The 19,694-nt window shown below is 36.7% G+C and overlaps 1 protein-coding gene across 1 annotated transcript in view; it reads left to right on the top strand.

Annotated features, from left to right (window-relative positions):
* Positions 1-19,694, top strand: part of Med14 (mediator complex subunit 14) — a 72,409-nt gene that overhangs the window by 7,843 nt on the left and 44,872 nt on the right. The window contains exons 4-12 of the mRNA XM_010636216.2: positions 5,881-6,054; positions 7,074-7,203; positions 7,886-8,014; positions 8,323-8,430; positions 9,298-9,430; positions 10,313-10,463; positions 11,365-11,476; positions 15,739-15,864; positions 17,864-17,942. Of these exons, the coding sequence (XP_010634518.1) occupies positions 5,881-6,054; positions 7,074-7,203; positions 7,886-8,014; positions 8,323-8,430; positions 9,298-9,430; positions 10,313-10,463; positions 11,365-11,476; positions 15,739-15,864; positions 17,864-17,942 (1,142 nt within the window). The remainder of the gene's footprint in view (positions 1-5,880; positions 6,055-7,073; positions 7,204-7,885; positions 8,015-8,322; positions 8,431-9,297; positions 9,431-10,312; positions 10,464-11,364; positions 11,477-15,738; positions 15,865-17,863; positions 17,943-19,694) is intronic.

The following is a 19,694-nucleotide window of genomic DNA, read 5'->3' as shown; positions in this document are numbered from 1 at the left end:
TTTTTTGAGATGTTCTCACTATGTAGTTGAGACTGACCTGGAACTCACTATGTAGCCCAGGCTGGTCTCAAAGTGATCCTCCTGCCTCAGCCTCTAGAGTGCTGAGATTATAGGCATTCTCCACCACCTATGTCTGTTATAATGCTCAGAAAGTTATTCTAAACAAAGTAAAATCAAACGTGCAACTGGGCTTTGAGCACTCGCCCTCCGAGGCTGAGGCAGGAGGATCAAAGACCAGCCTGGGCCTACCTAGTGAGTTCCAGGTCAGTCTCAACTATATAGTGAGACCCTGTCTCAGAAAACCAAAAAAAAACCAAAACCAAAACCAAAAACATAGTTTCTAATTTTAGCTTTACCACCTATTTGTTTATTTTTTTTGTTTGTTTGTTTTTTGTTTTTTTTTTGGTACCTGGGATCAAACTCGGGTCCTTGGGTTTGTGAGGCAGGCGCCAGAACCTCTGAGCTAAATCCCCGGCCCCCACCTATCTGTTTATGAGTAATCATATTTCTGTATGATAATGTAGAATGTATTTCTGTGGAAACCTAGTATATGTTTATGGACATGATCAGAAAGAAGAGTAAGAGATATCTGGAGACATCATTACATGAGGAGACTATGAGACTGGAACTAAAGAAGTGACATGGTTAGCTTAAAAATTGTATGGTTCCTTAGATTTTGTAAGGTTCTCCCTTAAATTTTGCTTGTTGATTCTTGACATCCTTGTGAAAATGGTAGTTAGTATTTTCTTCCTATTTTACAGATGAGGTGATAAGGTTCCTAGAAATTACCTTGCTTCTTCAAGGTCTCAGGGCTGATAACAGACTGCTCATTTGTTTATTTACCTCTCAGTCTGCAGACCTCTGTTGAATGCGGGTTATAGGCGTGGTGGATGGAGACTTGAATAATGCACACTCCTTGCCTTCAAGAAGCCCATAGTTGTGGCTATTGAATTACTATTTTGAATTCTAAGGAGTGACATGTAGTGAAGTATACCCAAAATCCTGAAATCTACCCCCACCCCACAAGTTTTAGTTGTTCAAGAAGCATTAAGGAGAACTATCAGTAGGGATCCTGTGTGAGCTCGTTGAGGTTGTCACTTGGAGAGGATAACTGTGGCGGTAAACAGATAAGGCACACTGTTGCTCCTGTTTTACTTAAGTAGCTCCTAATGAGGGGAATGGCCTTCATATAGGAGAGGGTAGAGTGATGAATGGAATTCATATTGGAAAGGATAGAATGATTATCTTAAAATGAATAAAATGCTGAAATAATGAGAACATTTAGCCACTTGAATGGAGTCAGCTCTCCAGGCCCAACTCTACAATGCTGAGTAAATTTTAGCTGCTATCACTTAAGTTTCGGAAGTGGTGGGGGTGGGGGGAGTGGGGAGATATTCTCAGCCCAACAGTGATACTCAAATTTCTTTTTTAATTATGTAGTAACATTTAGAAGTGTTACCAGTTTTTTAGGTTAAAGCAGAAAAATATCTTTACATTGGTTAAATTATGTTTAAGGGCTTTTTAAATTCCCTATAAAGTTTATCAGGCTTCCTGGGAAATTAAAATTAGTAGCTACCTAGTATAGAGATGCCATACTAAATTTATTTTTGGCACTCTAGTGAGCTAATTTCAAAATATTTTTATAGCAATTTTTATATTTACAAATCTGTGAGGGTTTTCTTGTTCCATAAAATTTGACTTTGGAAAGAAATCTATGACACGGTGTTTCTGCACATGATTTTCCTGACCTCTCACTTCAATTTTAGCTTGCTGTGTTTGCTTAGTCTCTGTTTCACTGGATTCCCTTATCATTAGACATAGAGCCTATGTGAAAGTGCCCAAAATGAAAGGAAAAGGCTATGAAGAAATTGAAAATTAAAAATTATTTTTTGAAATTAAAAAAACCCTAATTTTTAAACTTTTAAAAATTGTTTATTGGTACATTTTAGATATACATAATAAGGGCCAGGGATTTAGCTTTGTGGTTCCGCCGCAAGTGCAAGGTCCCAAGTTTGATCCCTGGCACCCCCCCCCCAAACACCCATAATGATCACATTCATCATAGGAATTTTTGCCTGTACATGATATACCTTTGCTGCTTCTTTTTCCCATTCCCCTCCCCTCCTTTCAACACTTCTTCCTCTCCTTATTTACAAAAGCTTTGAAAGAAACCCTATTTTTAATTGATGTTAATGTATAATTGCAACCCTGACAGCTAAGCCAGTGGTAGGGCTGGAAGAATTCTGTAAGATGTACCAGTATCCAGCCAAATATTTTCTGTCTTTGAGTAGGCTGATATCCCTCTATATGACATTGACCAAAGGTTTAGTGGGAGAATATTTTGTGCCATATATTGTTTTCCTTATGGGGGAAGAGTTTCTGTTTATTCATCTATTTGTTGTTGATGTGATTGGAAAATTAAAGTTTGTAAATAGTCTTGTATACTGTAAAGCATCACTGAAAGAATAGTTTTTGTTATACATACTAATGAGCAGGCTTAATTCCAAGTTTATATGAAAGTTTACAATTCACTTCATTGTAGCTATTCTGGAGTGTATCAAAACCAAGTGTTTAGTTTTTTTCAAATCTAACATTAAGTATCTTAATTATATTACAAGTATTTAAACTACCTGTTTGGTAGTGCTCAGTTATATGTTTCAATGCCATAATATCAAGTAAAATTGGAAACTCTTGGCTTCCTCCTTTTTTTTTTGAGACAGGCTGCAAAGACTATAGTCTGTGCTAGCCTTGAACTCTGTAGCCCAGGCTGGCCTTGAATTTACCATCCTCCTGCCTCAGCCTCCCGAGTGCTGGGATTACAGGCATGCGCCACCATGCTTGGCTGTTTAACAGTCTTCTATTCATTTTCTGAATTGACTGCTCACATAAGTCATTTTCCGAATAAAGTTCCAAACTGATCTTGCATAAAATTTCAGTATTTTTGTTTGAATACAGACACAGAAGTGTTTGTGTCAGGCATAAATTCAATCAACTGGACAATTAAAGAATTGTTCATATTTTGACACATGTTCACAATCTAGTGATTATGTAGCTAGTCTCCTTAGAGGTTTTGAATAGATAATGATATTTAGCCATGCTAGACATAGTATGTGTGTAGCTGAGTGTGTAACTGAGGTTTATAGAACTCTAATGGTAAACTAGTCCATGTTTTGTCTAAGCAAAAGAAAATCTTCTCTCCTTTAGCTTTCCCCCAACAGCTTTATTGAGATATAATTCATGTAGTATACAACTCAACCTTTTAAAGTGTACAATTCAGTAGTTTTTGTTACATTCACAGATTTGTGAAACCATCACTGCAGTCGGTTTTAGAATGTTTTTATCACCTTAAAAAGAAAAGCTACCAACTCCCTCCCCAGCTCACCTTTAGCCTCAGGCAACCAGTAATCTACTTTCTGTCTTTATGGATTTGCTTATTTTGCATATTTCATATAAATGGAATGATATCACATAACATTCCTTTTTCTGGGCTTTATGTTATCAGCGTCTACTCATTGTAGCATATGTTAGTACTTTGTGCCTTTTTCTGGCTGAATTGCATGGATGATAATACTGCATATTGTTTTTATCTGTTCATTGGTTAACGGGCTTGGGTGGTTTTCGGTTTGAGGCTGTTATGAATAATGCCACTGTAAATAGTCATGTACAAGTTTCTGCATGGTTGTGTGCTTTTATTTGTTCTGAGTGCATACTTAGGAGTAGAGCAGCTGTGTCACATGATAATTCTATTTTTAATCACCTGTGGAAAATGCCAAACTTTTCTGAAGTGGTTGTACCCTTTTACATTCCCTCTAGCATTGCATGAAGGTTCTGATTTCTCCACATCCAGGCCCACACTTGATATTTGACATTTTGAGTGTAACCACCCTAGCACACATGCAGTGGTATCTCACTGCGATCTCGGTATCCATTTTCCTGAAGGCTGGTGATGTTGAACGTCTTTTCCTGTGTTTATTGGCTGGCTAGCTATCTTCTTTAGAGAAATGTCTGTTTGGTGCCAGTTGAATTCTAAAGGGGACTATTGTTAACCATATTAATAGGATGTGAATACTTTTTTTTGCTATGTGAATACTTAAAAGAGCATGAAGATTGTTAGAGACCTAATGGTTCACTAATAACTCAGAACTAAAGTTTTATCTTTATTAATTAGATTTCGGAGTCAAAGGAATGTAGCTGAAGCTAGTGTATTTAGAGTTGAGCAATTGTATCATTAATTACCTATGTTTAGGATGGAGCAGTGTGGACTGGATAAACTGGTATCCTAATAGGATTGATGCAGATCTTCCCACAGGGAAGTCTGGGATTCTTGGACCTTGACTTTGATTTGATAAGCATTTTTACAGTGACTTGAGAGAAGGAAGTCTTAGTATGACCTAAATCTGAGTGAAAGCCAGTTCAGAAGTTGAGTGTAAGCGGGGTCACTGCTAAAAACTAGTGTTGGTGGCAATGATAGAAATCTACTGTGCTGGCTGTCCATAGGTGGTAACATTTTACTTGCCTATGCTGCCTAGTGGTCTAAGGAAAAAAATTTTTTTTGGTTCCATCCAACGTCTCTGATTATTGGCCATTTGTCTTTGGGCAGGTGTCTTCACCTAAATCTCAAGTTTCTCATCTCTTAAGTTGGTAGTAATTACCTGGCTCTATTTCCTAGAGTTGTAAAAATCAGGTAACAGTACAACTGGAAATAGGGAACTAAGAAAATGTAGAAAACATTGTATTCATGATGTGGTATTAATTCTGGGTGCTGTATTGTGGGGTTTTATTTGAGACAGGATCTTGCCTATGTAGTTAAGGCTGTCTTTGAACTCTCTGTGTAGCCCAGGCCATCCTTGAATTTGTGGTGATCCTCCTGCCTCAGCCTCCCAAGTACTGGGATTATAGGCGGGCTTCTCTATACCCAGCAGTGCTATGTTTTAAGTTGATAATTGACAACTTGTTTGAAAGATATGAGAGGGGACTTTTAAGTATGGTTCTAGAAGAGAACCAGAAGATAAAAGTTTCAAGGAGGTAGTTTCAGCTCCTTGATGGGCTCTAGTACTGGTAGTTCAGGCATCCTTCTGAAATGCATTATGTAGAAAACCGATAGGATTTCTGTGTAGGGCATGAAATTGCCCCATATCTTATAATGGGCAGCATTTATTGAATGTTTCCCATTTTTAAAGGTTTTATTTGCATTAAATCTTAATCCCCAGCACAACTTTGTAAGATTGGGAATCATTATCTCCATTTTACATTTGAAAAAAGAATTGAGGCATAGGTTAAATAACTTCCCCACAGTTATGGGGCTAGTCAGTTACAGAGTTAAAATTGAGACCAAGGCAGTCTAGCTCTAGGATTCGTGCTTTTAACCACTTCATTACCAACCAACTCTAGAAATTATTAAAAGTAAAAAACATTTTGTTGTTTACTTTTCCTAACTTGTAGCATGTACTGTGTATGTAATGCCACTGATGAAGAAGTGGATTAGAAAACATTTTACTTAAAGTAATGGAAAATTACTGGGTTTTTTTGTTTTTGTTTTTTGGTTTTTTGAGACAGGGTCTCACTATGTAGTTAAGACTGGCCTGCAACTCACTGTGTAGCCCAGGCTGATCTTGAACTCACAGCAATCCTCCTGCCTCAGCCTCCCGAGTACTGGGATTACAGGTGTGCGATACCACGCCCGGCTCGAAAATTGCTGTTTTAATGTCAAATACAAATGTATTAAATATTTCTTTCAATTACTGGGAAAATTTTTTTAATGTATTTGGCAAGCCTATATTAATGTCTTTTGAAATTTACTTTGGAATGAGTAAATGATATTTAATGTAAAAAATAGAAAGTTTTCAATTCAGCTGAATGCATTTACCCTTTGCTTTAAAGATGATTTCAAGCTTTTTAGATCAGCAAGCCATCCTGTTTGTGGACACTGCTGATCGCTTGGCCTCGTTAGCTAGAGATGCTCTGGTCCATGCACGCCTGCCTAGTTTTGCCATCCCATATGCCATTGATGTACTGACTACTGGCTCCTACCCACGGCTGCCAACTTGTATTAGGGTAAGTGCTTTGCCTGAATTCATAAAAGTTGAAGGCTTCGGTAAGTAAAATTGTGCAGTTAAAAATAATTTGGGTAGCCAGGCATGGTGGTGCACACCTATAATCCTAGAACTTGGAAGGCTGAGGCAGGAGGATTGCCATGAGTTCAAGGCCAGCCTGAGCTACATAGTGAGACCCTGTCTCCAAAAAAATGGGGGGGGGTAATTTGGGACTAGAATATGATAGATATCAAAATGGGTGGATGGGGGGGTGGTGATGTTGAGCAGATGAACAAACTTAATGTTCATTTATTATTGTGGCAGTTTACTGAGTTGGCATTACACTATATTGTGTTTTGTTATTTTGTTTTTTTCTCGGTGCCAGGAATTGAACTCAGCATCTTGTGCTTGCCAGGCAAGCGTGGTGCCACTGAGCTAAATCCCCGGCCTGTATTGTGTTTTATATTTTTAAGAAGTAAGGGAACTCATCTAGTGATATGAAGTTGATTTCATAAATGGAGCATGAAGAAGACAATGCTGTCTAATGGTCTTAGCTAGGTATCTAGAGGAATTACTGGTACCCTAATGCATGGTAGTAGTGGTCACCTATTTTGGATGTATACTGTAGAAATGAGTGTTGAGATTCTCTTGGGTAAAGTAAGAGAAATGTTATGTAAAGATAGGCCGAGGTAAAAAAATTATGTCCTGGGCTGAGAGTGTAGCTCAGGTGGCAGAGCACTTACCTACCTTCCTTTAAAGCCCTGGATTTGATCTGCAAAAGCAAACAACAAACAAAAAAAGCCTCTTTATCTACTTTTGTTTTTTTTTTTAACCGTGGTACTAGGGATTGAACCGACAACCTTCTGTCCTTAGCTCTTTTTTTGAAGTGGCCTCTCACGTTGCTAAGACACCCAGGTTGGGCTTAAATTTGCAATTCTCCTGCCTCAGCCTCCCAGAATGCTTAGATTATAGATGTGTACCACACATTTGGTGCATACACTTTTTATACATTATTTAAAAGTCATTTAAATTGTTTTGTAGGATAAAATTATTCCTCCAGATCCAATTACCAAAATTGAGAAACAAGCCACGCTTCATCAACTTAATCAGATTCTTAGACATCGGCTAGTAACTACAGATCTTCCGCCTCAGCTAGCAAATCTTACAGTTGGTATGTACCTGAAATTTGTGTGTATGTGTGTGTGTGTGTGTGTGTGTGAGTGTGTGCGTCTGTCTGTCTGTCTGCCTACCTGCCTGCCTGCCTGTCTCTCTGTCTCTCTCTCTCCTAGGGGAGTAGGGGGGTGGATATGGGTCTTACTGTATTGCCTAGTTGGTCTAGAACTCCTGGGCTCAAGTGATCTTCCTGCCTCAGCTGCTCAAGTACCTGGGAATGCAGGCATGTGCCACTGCATGTGGCGGCAATCCTGTTTTTAAAAGATTATTTTCTCAAATAGCTTTTGGGGTTTTATTCAGAGAAATACATTCATTATGAAGTTTTGACCCACAGTTTTGGTGGTGTTTGAATCTGTGACTTGGCAGCTATATCATTTTTTTAGTCCCTAAAATACAGTGCTGATATTTGAAGCTGTAGAGTGGTTGAAATCATCTGGGGCTAGAGGAGAAAAGAGTTCCCAGAGTTGAGCCTCCAGAAAATGCTGTTGTTAATGTTGAAAGAGTTGCCTTTGGTTTCTTAATGACCTGATGCTAACTACTGTTGATGCAGGACCCACTAAATTGTCTGAATGCTAATGAAGAACTTTGGCTAGTTTAATTTTCTTACAAGTGAGACTGAAACTTCTGGGTTAGCAAGAGAGTGCTTTTTTTTAAGCGAAGTACACTTCTTCTTTTAAAAGCAAATGGCCGTGTCAAGTTTCGAGTTGAAGGAGAATTTGAAGCCACCTTGACAGTGATGGGAGATGACCCTGATGTCCCATGGCGTCTTCTCAAGCTGGAAATTCTTGTTGAGGATAAGGAAACAGGAGGTAAATCATAAATACTGACTTAAATCATAGGTGTTGATTTAAATGTTTAGTATTGTTATATTATTGAAATAGTCCTACAGAATAATAAACGTGTGTAGCAATTTGTCCTGTAATTTGAGACAAGTTTTATGATAATCAATATACTGTATCTGTTGACTATAGAAGTTTCAGTGTTCCTCAGAGCATAATTTTCTCTAACTTCCATAGGTAATTTTAAAAAGTGGTTGTTAGTATACATTTACTTAGTTGAGCTGTGACATGACCTATATACCTCTGCTAACTGCATTCTTTTCTCCTACCAACGGAAGATGGGCGAGCTTTGGTTCATAGTATGCAAATCAACTTTATCCATCAGCTGGTGCAGTCGAGGCTCTTCGCTGATGAGAAACCTCTTCAGGACATGTACAACTGTCTACGTATCCTGAAATTTGAGACAAGCATTGTAAAGATTTTGTGTCTCCCTTAGTTCTGAACTATAGCAGCCTACCTTCCTTATCCCCTCACTCCCTGCTATTCTGGGTACAAAAAGGGCTGGGAAACTGGCCAGTGTGAAGAATAGTGGTACATCTATAGTAAAACAAATTTAAAACTTTATTGTTGACTTTGTAGGTATTCCCCAAAAGTGATTAGTTTAAAATAGTACTGTTTGGGAAAAAAGAATACTTTTTGATCAATCTATATATTCTAAAGTACGATCAATTAAGGGGCAACCTGGACCTTATGCTTTGCTTATATTGCTTCAAAATTAAATACAAAACCTTTTCTAAAATTATGTCACATAGCTGGGCATGGTGGCACGTGCCTGTAATCTCAGCACTCAGGAGGCTGAGGCAGGAGGATTGCTGGGCGTTTGAGGCCAGCCTGGGCTACATAGTGAGTTCAAGGCCTGCCTGAACTATAAAGTGGTACCTTGTCTCAACCCCTCCCTCCCAAAGTCACAAATTTTACTCCTTTTTGGGATGAATCATTGAAGAAATATTCCAGAAAATTCCTTCATAGGCAGCTGTTTTTTGGTGGTACTATAGAATGAACACAGGGCCTCTGCTCTGAGCTATATCTTCAGTGTGTCCCTCTTTTTTTCTTTTTAACTTTTAAAATTTTTTATTGAGAAAGGATTTCCCTAAGTTGCCCAGGCTGGGCTTGAACTGGTGATCCTCCTGCCTCAGGCCTTCCAAATTATATATCTAGCTTTTTGAGAATAGATCCATTGTTAAATGAAATTTGCCTGTACTTGACTGGCTGTTGGAGTAATATGTTATTAGATTTCCTTAGCAAGCTCTCAGATTCTTTCTGCTTATCACTTCAGTTAGAAGTGTTACATTCTCAGACTCTAATGTTAATCCGGGAGCGTTGGGGAGACCTTGTGCAGGTAGAAAGGTATCATGCAGGAAAGTGCCTTTCCCTCTCTGTTTGGAAGTAAGTAAAACTGGTTCTGGTAAGTTCGTGCTGTGACTAAATACTTGTGCCTTTTGTTTTCTCCCTCTCACACATCTGATTTAATAATTACGAGTAAGCTATGTGCCTGTAGTGACACGCTTTGTGTAAAGACCCATGGCATTGCATACACCATCTGAGACATCTTAATTGACATCTTTCTTTGAACTTTGCATGTTTTTAAATACATATATGTTTTTGTGTTTTGTTTTGTTTTGCTTTGTTTTGGTACCAGGGATCGAACTGGGGACCTTATGCTTGTGAGGCAGGTGGCAGCACCACTGAGCTATAAATCCCTGGCTTAAACACAAAGATATTTATCTGTTTGTACTAAGACTTACTATTATTTAAAAAGGTAGAGATTAGTTTATTCTGGGCTCATACCATATTGCTAAAAGGTCATTAGGTTAGATTGTTGAGTTTCACTTTTTGAAACGTGCTTGACTATCAGTTTTCCATTTTCAGTTATACTTTCTAAGAATTTTGTTTTAGAGAAAATTTGTATCAGGCTGTTTACATTCTCCAATTCCTGTTTGAATTTGGCTTGTTTCCCATTTTCTGTAAAGGAGTCAGTCAGGTGAATAGTATAGCACCTTGAAGACAAGTTGCTCTGTTTTAGGATTATTTGTATGCGCATGTATCTTATTTTAAATTTTGTGTCCTTTTTTAAGAGTGTATTAAGTCAAATGTTATATTTTATTACAGAATAGCTGTCTTCTCAGTATTAAAATAATCTGCCAACAGTGAGGGCCTGCCAAAGTTCTAGGTTCTGGTTAAGATATACAGTACATTGTTTCTATTTTATCTCATACGTTAACAAGTTATTTTGAAAAAAAATTGTTAATATTTATTTTTTCTTATCAGTCAACAGATTCTTGGTAGAAAAACAGGAACAGCATCTGTTCACAAAGTTACAATTAAAATTGATGAGAATGATGTCTCCAAGCCTTTACAGATTTTTCATGATCCTCCTTTGCCAGCTTCTGATTCCAAATTAGTAGAAAGAGCCATGAAGGTAAAAGTTTTCAATATATTTTAATATTGGTATGTGAATATTATTTATACTTTTATACTTAAACTTTAGACAAATTCTTTCAAATACTCATTTCTAAAATCCTGTATTTAATTTGTTTTAAGTGTTATACTTCTGCATTTGTTATTCGTGCATTTGTTATTCGTTTTTTAAAATATCTGGCACTATACTTCATGATTTATTTAATGAATTAATTTTTTTGATTTTTTGAGACAGTTTCACTGTGTAGTTCAGGCTGGTCTTGAGTTCATGGTGATCCTCTTGCCTCAGTCTTCAGAATGCTGAGATTACATGTGTGCACTACTGAGCCTGGCATTATAATGCATAATTTTAAAGATGTTCTTTTTCTTTTGTGGGGGGAAATTGAACTGAGGGCCTTGAAGTCAGCACATGCTCTGCCACTGAGTTATGAGACCAGACCATCATTTTTTATTTAAGGTCAGAATTTGAATGCTGTAGTTGGTGTATATAATATTTTGATCTATAAGCTGGGCATGAGGGCTCATACCTGCAATTCCAGCTGCTCAGGGGCTGAGGTAGGAGGACCACAAGTTTGAGGCCAGCTTGGGCAGCTTAGTGAAACCCTATCTCAAAATTAAAATGGGGATGGGGAAGTAGCTAAGTGGTAGAGCTCTTGCCTGTCATGTGCAAGGCTTTGTGGGTTTAATCCCCAGCCTTTGTAGTTTTTAAGGTTCCACTGCTATACAAGTTAATTTTAACTCCATTCCATATAAGTTAATTTTTAACTTTTTATCTGTTTATTTTTCCTTACTATTTAGTGTGATTCTAAAAGGAAGTATCTTAAAGAACCAGTAATCTACTCTCAGACTCTAAAAGTAAAAATGACTCAACTGCACATATGATTTTGTTCTTATTTGCGCAGATTGACCACTTATCAATAGAAAAACTCCTGATTGACAGTGTCCATGCAAGAGCTCATCAGAAGCTCCAGGAACTGAAGGCCATTCTTAGAGGCTTCAATGCCAATGAAAACTGTAGGTGTTTTAAACTGACATTTTTGTTTTTGTTTCTTTAAATTAATATTAACATTTGTTTTATGAAGGGTCTTTCTTACTGTGACTTCTGATATTGGTTTTGTTGTATAGGTTGAGCATTTCCCACATTTTAACTTGTAATCTACTTCCTAATTTTTTTCTTATTTTCTTATTTAGCTTGGTCTTGTTTTTGAAATATTTGTGTATTATCTCAGAATTTTTCCCCTTTTGAAATGGAACTATTTTAACATGAATCTTAAATTTCTTTGTTTTTTTTCTAGTGATAAAGCAGCACTGCAAATATTTATAATGTTTTAATAAAATATGACTGAGTAGAGCAAAACTCATTCTTTATCTTTAAATTTTTTGAATTAATACGCTAGTAAGATTCAATATAAGAAATACAGGTATTAATACATGGGGAAAAATCTTTCAAGTTTAATACCTGGTCAGGCTACACAGAGCTTATGGGAGAAGTTTTGCAGATCTCTCTTTAGCAGCATTTTGTAGATATGTCACCATCTGGGTAGCCAGAAGATCTGAGTTCAACTGTGAACTCTTGAACAAACCATTTACACACTTTGGGTCCTATTCTCCAACTGTAGCATGAAGATTTTAGTCCAGGCTCTTCCTAGATCTCCGACTCTAGTATGAGTGTGCTACAGCAGTGGTTTTTCAGCTGAAGGTGTTTATAGTGTCCTATTTCTAGTTGTTAGAGTGTTTCCAGGACAGTGACTTGAAGGTGAGGGAGAAGCTGTGGGGTTGGTCCCTCTTTAATCAGAGCATTCTGGAAATGAGGACTGCTAGAGGACAGGGTCTGCTGAGCCATCATTTTAGGGCATAATACTTGTTTTTAAAATTATTTTTCAGGGCCGGGGATTGAGCTCAGTAATGCCACCGCCTGCCTCGCAAGCACAAGGTCCAGAGTTTGATCCCCGGTACCAAAATTATTGTTCACTTTTTATTTTATTCATGTAGTTTTTTTTTTCTTTTTCTTTTTTTTTTTTAAGAGAAGTTCTAGCTATGTAGTCCAGACTGCCTCAAATGAGATCTTCCTGCCTAAACCCTGCCAAGTGCTGGGATGACAGACATGTGCCACTGCACTTGGCTTTATGTAGTCTTTTTGGGGGAGGGGGTACTGGGGATCAAACTCGGGAACTTGTGCTTGCGATGGCTTCATGTAGTCTTATTTGATCTCTTTTGTGATGAAAAAGCAAGCTTTAGTAAGATCCTTTCCTGAGACGAGGGACTATAGTCTTCTTGGTGTCCTTTAGTATAGTTGCTCTCAATCAGCTGGCTTTTTTTCTGATTTAGTTACTTTTCTCTCCTTGCTGAGACAAAATACTTGACACCCAAAGTTAAAGGGGAAAGGTTTATGTAGCTCACAGTTTTGTAGAGTTTCAGCCCATAATTGGCTGGCTCCAAGACAGAGTGGCATGGCAGAGGGGCAGAAGACTGCAAAAGCAACAAGAGACTTTAACAGTGTCTTCCTGTTCCTTTTATCTTATTCAGATGATTTAGGGCAGGTAGCACTCACGCCCTTAATCCTAGTTCTCTAGGGCCTAGCATTGCACCATGATTCACACACTGTAGATTCAGGCATCTCTGAAATAGCCCCATTTCATCTGCATGAGGCTTTGGGGGGACATTTAAATACAACATCGTCCATCTCCTAACTGAAATAACCTGGGAAATTAATAGTGTAAAGATTGGAGCATTTTAAGAAATGAGTAGGAGGGCTGGAGATTTAATTTAGTGGTTCTGCTGCCTGCCTCACAAGTGCAAAGGGCCTGAGTTCGATCCCCCATACCAGAAAAAAAAGAAATGGGTAGATAAATGCACAGTTCCAGGTGTTGGACAATGCAGATGGCAGTGTGTGGTTTCATGGGGGGTAGAAATGGCTCGGAAGAAGCAGCATGGGACTCTGGTGAGATCAAAATAGACACTGCAAGGCAATAGAAGTTATGATATAATAGGGCTCAGCTCATAGCATTGACTGACTTTTGGAAGCCAGAATGGGGTTGTGTTGACTTTACCTGGCAACACCAGCATCAGGGCATTGTGATCAGCCTGGAAGCTGCGGACCACACATAGCCATTCTTAATTGGGCTTGGTTGCTTCTGTTCATTTTCTGTAGAGAAGAATAAGGACATTGGCAATCATAAAATATATTTGTAGATAAACATCCAAGTATTGTCTCCCTTTTGGGCTATATTTCCTATCTTTTGATGCCCTGTCTTTTCAAGAATACTGTCTCAATTCCCAAAACTTAATTCTATTCTGTTGCTACACATTAGAAATTGTTTTGCTTTAAAGAATACCTTTGTACCCCATTAGGAATTATTAACTGTATAGAAATGTGAAAATCAGCAACTCTGCTTCAAATTTGTAAGTACTTTTTATTATTCCACTTAATGTAGTACATTCAGCAGAACATCATTGATTCGAACTACTCTGTCGCACTGGTCTTGAATTATAAAATATTATAAAAAATTGCTGTTCTTTTTTGTTTTTCTACTTTTAGGTGAAACTTCTGTTGGACTTGAATGTTAAACATTTGTATAAAATATGTATTAAATGTACTTGAAATTTATTTTTATCTAATTAAATGTTTCCTGAAAGTTTTTACCTTATTAATTTGTTTGATACTTTATATAAAGAATACCAATGTGAAATACTGCAAGAGGTTTTGGGTTATTTCTTTGATTCATAAGGGAATACAGATAGTGTACACATTTTTAACATTCTAGTTTTTATTTTTTATTTTTTTGAGATTGAATCCAGGGCCTTGCACATGCTCAGCATGCATACTACCACTGAGTTACACCCACATCCCTCACTTTGCTTCTTAAAGCACCTTCACAGACTTGTCATTTCTTCCTCCTAACAACCCGTGGCATGGAGAAGATGTTATTGTTTTTGTCTTACGAAGTAGCATAGAGAATCTGTGCTTGGTATATCATTACTCCCCCTCCTCCCTGCCTGCCTTTCTTTTTTTTTGTGCTGTAGCTTTAGAGGAACTTGATAGCAAGAAGAGGGTATCTCTCAGCTGAGATGCTGGTGCAGGGCTGTAATCTCAGCCCTTTGAGAGCCTGAGGCAGGAGGATTACAAATTGAAGCGCGGCCTGGGCAACTTAGTGAGCATGGCTCCAAAATAGTAGCATAGAGAATCTGTGCTTGGTATATCATTACTCCCCCTCCTCCCTGCCTGCCTTTCTTTTTTTTTGTGCTGTAGCTTTAGAGGAACTTGATAGCAAGAAGAGGGTATCTCTCAGCTGAGATGCTGGTGCAGGGCTGTAATCTCAGCCCTTTGAGAGCCTGAGGCAGGAGGATTACAAATTGAAGCGCGGCCTGGGCAACTTAGTGAGACTCTGGCTCCAAAAAAAAAAAAAAGTAAAAGTCAAAATAGCTGGTGATGTAACTCAGTGCAAAGGCCCTGGATATCTCCCAAAATAAAAACTAAGTAAGTAAGTAAGAGTATCTTTCTTTTACAACTTTTAATCTGATCAGCACTTACTGTGTTTTCAGTACTTTGGTTGTTTACTGGATTTCATTTTAACAACTTGTGGGATTAAGGGAAAATTTAATTGGGCCTGGTGGAAATACTGTGAAACTAGATCAAGTATATTGTCAACTTTTGGGATTTGTGTTTAGTAGTTGCCTATATTCTTGTTTCATCTATGACTTTAAAGTGAGGTACACAAATAACTTGAAAGGTGTTTTTTTCCTATGTAATCAATAATGTTTAATAGATCCCCAGTGTTTCTTGAAACACCTGAGCCCTATCAGAAAAAAATACTTTTCTTTTTATGAAGAATGACATTAAAAATCTTTAAGCTATAGATGATATTCTATTTACCAAACAACTGATTTTCTTGATATTTTTCAACTAATATCAAGAATATACCTACAAATTAACTTACTACCAAATACTGAGTGAAAATAAAACTAGAATGCAGCTAACTAACTGATAAGATTGGCTTTTTACTAGCTTTTTTAATTCTTTTAAAGGAAGCTAGGGTTTTTTTTTCTTCTTTTTTTTTTGATTTAATAGTTGAGTATGTTTGTTTCAAGTGAACTTTAAAATTATATTCTTCCTTTTGAGCTACTACTCATTACAGTAATTGTATTCCAAATTTTGCAAGATCATGTTTTCCCTCTAACCTTAAGGTTCTTTCAATAGTTGTTTCTCCTCACTGAGAAAATACTTTTTTAAAGAAAATATTCAGATAAAAAATAATGTTTAATTGTTAACTGTTCAGCTTCCATAGAGACTGCACTTCCAGCGCTTGTTGTCCCCATTTTGGAGCCCTGTGGTAATTCGGAGTGCCTACACATTTTTGTAGATTTGCATTCTGGAATGTTCCAGTTGATGCTCTATGGACTTGGTAAGTACTAAATCATACAGTGACTCAATGTAACAAAAAATATTTTTAACAAAAGAAAAATAAAAATGTTCTACCATTGTGTGTTGGAAGGGATGGTATAAATTGTTTTGAAAGTAGGTATGGAAGGAATAACTGGCTTATGTCTGTTTCTTGGGGCTCTAATTTAACTCTACTTTGAATTTTCTTGTACCAGAAGATAAATTTCCCAGTATAGTATATGTGTTGCAGAAGTGAACATTAAACTTCCCAATATAAAGTGAATTCATGCTGTTTCTCTTATGTAAAAGTAATAATGCTGGTGGCTGATATTTTTACATCTTACCTATCCAATATATTGGTTTGTGTTTTACCACTAATGCTCGAGGGACATGGAAATGACTGCAAGGGGTTGTAATGTCATTTTTCACTGGAGAGCATATTTATGACAGTGTAAATATCTATGATGACTTCAGGTACAGAGTCCTGGAGGGATGTATTTAGTTTTGGCTTAAACACAGTAGAAATGAAAGTTTGATTTCAAGTTTGTTTTGTAACCAAGTTGATGTTCTGAAATAATGAAGTACTTACTAGGAACTTAGTGTTTTTGTATTGTTCCTGGAACACAGTTCTTGAATATATTAGCACATTTGTCATTTGAAATTAATATTAAGGAAGAGAGATTCAAAATGAAAGCTTTTATGATCATATTGTGTGGCTATAAAGGTAAGTGTTTATATGAGCTGCTCAGGGTAAATGACGCATTGCTTTGAATCACATCACATTTATGATGGCTAAAAGATGAACAAGTGGTACATTTATGAATTCTTTTTAACTGTGGTAACAAGCCAACTAGGCAGTTGCTCTTTAAAGCTTTTTCTTTGTTTTCCTGATTATTAACATAAAATAAAGAATAAACCTAAATATATAAAAATAAGAGAAATAGTAGAAAATTATTTTTTTATGGATGTGTGCTTTTGTTAGATCAGGCTGCTCTAACAAAATACATTAGAAATTTATTTTCTCGCAGTTCTGGAGGGTAGAAATTCAGGGTACCAGTGTGCTTGATTTCTGGTGTGGGCCTTCTTGGATTTTAGCAGCTGCCTTTTCTAACTGTGCTCTCACATGGATGGGAGGAAGGGAGCACTCTCACATCCCTTTTTATAACCTCTCTAAACCTGATTCTCACAGGCTTCTGCAAATCTCACATTGGAGGTGAGGGCTTCAACATAGGAGTTTGGGGAAGTCTGGAGGACACAATTCATTCTGTGATAATGTGCTTTTATTTTTTCTGATATTCCAATTTTTTTCTATTTTTTTCTCATTAGTTGAAATTTTACTTGGTATTTATTAGTGTTTTTCTAATGTCATTAAAAATTTGGAAAGCCAGTCTTTAGCCAACAGCTCTTGCTTATGCCAGAGACCATTTGTGTTTGATAAGTAAACATTTCAATGGAATCTTTGGCTTTTGTAATTTTCAAGGTTCCAAGTCTAATAACATCATGAATTTCAAATACTTACTAGTTTCCTCACTTTTTTTTTTTTTTTTTTTTTTTTGGTTCCGGGCATCAAACTTGGGACCTTCTGCTTTTGAGGCAGGTAGTAGAACCCCTGAGCTAAATCCCTGGCACTTATAAGTTGAAAATATTAATTAGGGCTGGGGATTTAGCTCAGTGGTGCCACCGCCTGCCTATCAAGTGGAAGGTCTTGAGTTCGATCCCCAGTACGGGGGGGGGCATTAAAGTAGAAGATGGGTAATTAAAACATAGGAGTGGAGTTATTTGTGTATTACTCTTCTTCTGGTTTTCATTTGCTATGATTTGTGCTATCTGAAATACTCCTGCAATGTTAAGGAAAACAAATTAAGTTGATTTATAGGTAATGATGCATTTAGTTTAGTTTTTTCTTTGACTTCATACTTCATAGCATAGTTTTCTGCCTAAAACAATTTTCATGTAAATTTTGGGCTAAAGATTTTGTTTCTCATGTAAGCAATTAATTAATGAAGTGATTTATTTTGTAGACCAAGCCACTCTGGATGACATGGAGAAATCTATCAATGATGATATGAAGCGGATCATTCCTTGGATTCAGCAACTGAAGTAAGCTTATTTTATTTCACTCAAGACTAAAAATGGAATGTATTTTGACAGGATGTATTTTCTTCTCAACCATTACTCTTGATCAGTCCCTGTCCTTAAGTTTTATGACATGAAACTTAATTCCTTTTGGTACCTTTAGAATCTTAAATTCACTTGGAATAGGTCCAAGGTGGTGGTGGTGCTTCGTATCAAATTCCCCTCTAGAGCAAATGTAGGTATGAAGGGCATGACACTTAACTTTCATTTCTCACCACATTTTCTCCTGTACAAGCACTTACAAATCACTTACATAGTGAATTTTTTTTGTATGAAGTGTTCTCTGTAATACAGTCTTACTCGTTTTTATCTTGGTATGAATCTGTCATCTGACACTGACAATATTAATTTCTGTTTCTCTGATACCACCATTCAGTTTGTCTCAAAATCCATTAAATGTTTCATACTGTTGAACTAAATAAAATTGGAAATGGAGCTAAAGATAATTTTGTTGGGTTTCATACACAACACCCCTCTCCCTAGTAAACAAAGGTACCATTGTGGAAACACTAACAAACTCTCTTAAAATTAATAAAACAAAATTCCAAGGAGTGAAAATGAATTTCAGAGGTCAGAACCCAAACTGGCAAATTCAGAAAGGAGAGGGGAAGCTAAAAGACCCCAAAATAGCAGTATTTGGTGGGATCTTGTTTTTGTTTTCCTCTAACCTCCTTCTTCTTTTGTCAATTATGATCTTTTAAATATTTGAAAAATTCAATGTAATCAAGTAATTTTTTATTAACAGCATGTTTTTACTGACAGTAGATAGGTAATATGTGAGCTTCTTTTGAACAGCTCTTTAGTTCATCTGTATATTAAAGTCATAGTTATTAATTTGGGTAATAATTTCTAAAATTTTTAGTTTTTTACCATCCTTTCTATGGACTTTGGCTAAACAAGCAAGGTTTAAATACCTAACATGCTTAATAATTCACATCTTTTATAACTTGAGGTTGTCAGTTCTAGCTACAAAAAGTATAACCTAAAATCAGAAAACCAAGTTCCCAGAAGCCTTAACTTATCAAATGTACATTTGTACTTTAACTCATATAATTTATTTATAAGAAAAATTCTGATTGTTACTTAGGATGGTACTTCTCAAATGGATCTGTGATGAATGGCTAGTTTATCGTTAATCTGTCATTAGACATTAATTTTTTTAACCTTTTGTGGTATTATTTATAAAGCAAGAAGTCTACCCTTTTTCAGTGTAAAATTCATTGGTTTGTCATAAATTTAACAAGTTTTACAACCATCACCAAATGTTGTCAATGGTAAGATTCCATATTGATCTTATGGGGAAATTTGATTTGGTTCTCATCCAATTCAGTTTTTGACCAGAATCGTGGAAGGAAGTAAGTTGGAACTGAGGTACCACTGTATATCAATATTTAGGTCCATTTTTTTTTTTATGTGAAAGAGTAAAATTTTATAGCATATGAATTATCTCAACTAAAGAGATTTTTTTTTTAATTAAAATTTTAACTCCCAGGATGGAGTGGTGGGGCCAGCCTCTTGAAATACCCCTTCAGTGTTTTTTTTTTCTTTTTTATTGAGGTTATTGGTACAATCTAGGTATACAAATACAGTTACATTCATCATTGGGATTCTGTACCTTTACATAATAGGTCTTGATTCTCATTTTTCCCCTTGTCCCTGCCCTCCCTTCACCCCCTCCTCCCCTCCCCATTTACAAACACTTTATTTCCATTTTTT

This window comes from Fukomys damarensis, unplaced genomic scaffold, assembly GCF_012274545.1.
Source record: "Fukomys damarensis isolate Sample0158 unplaced genomic scaffold, DMR_v1.0_HiC HiC_scaffold_39, whole genome shotgun sequence".
Taxonomy (NCBI): Eukaryota; Metazoa; Chordata; class Mammalia; order Rodentia; family Bathyergidae; genus Fukomys; species Fukomys damarensis.
Note: the sequence above shows the minus strand (reverse complement) of the source record. Positions and strands in the feature narration are given on the sequence as shown.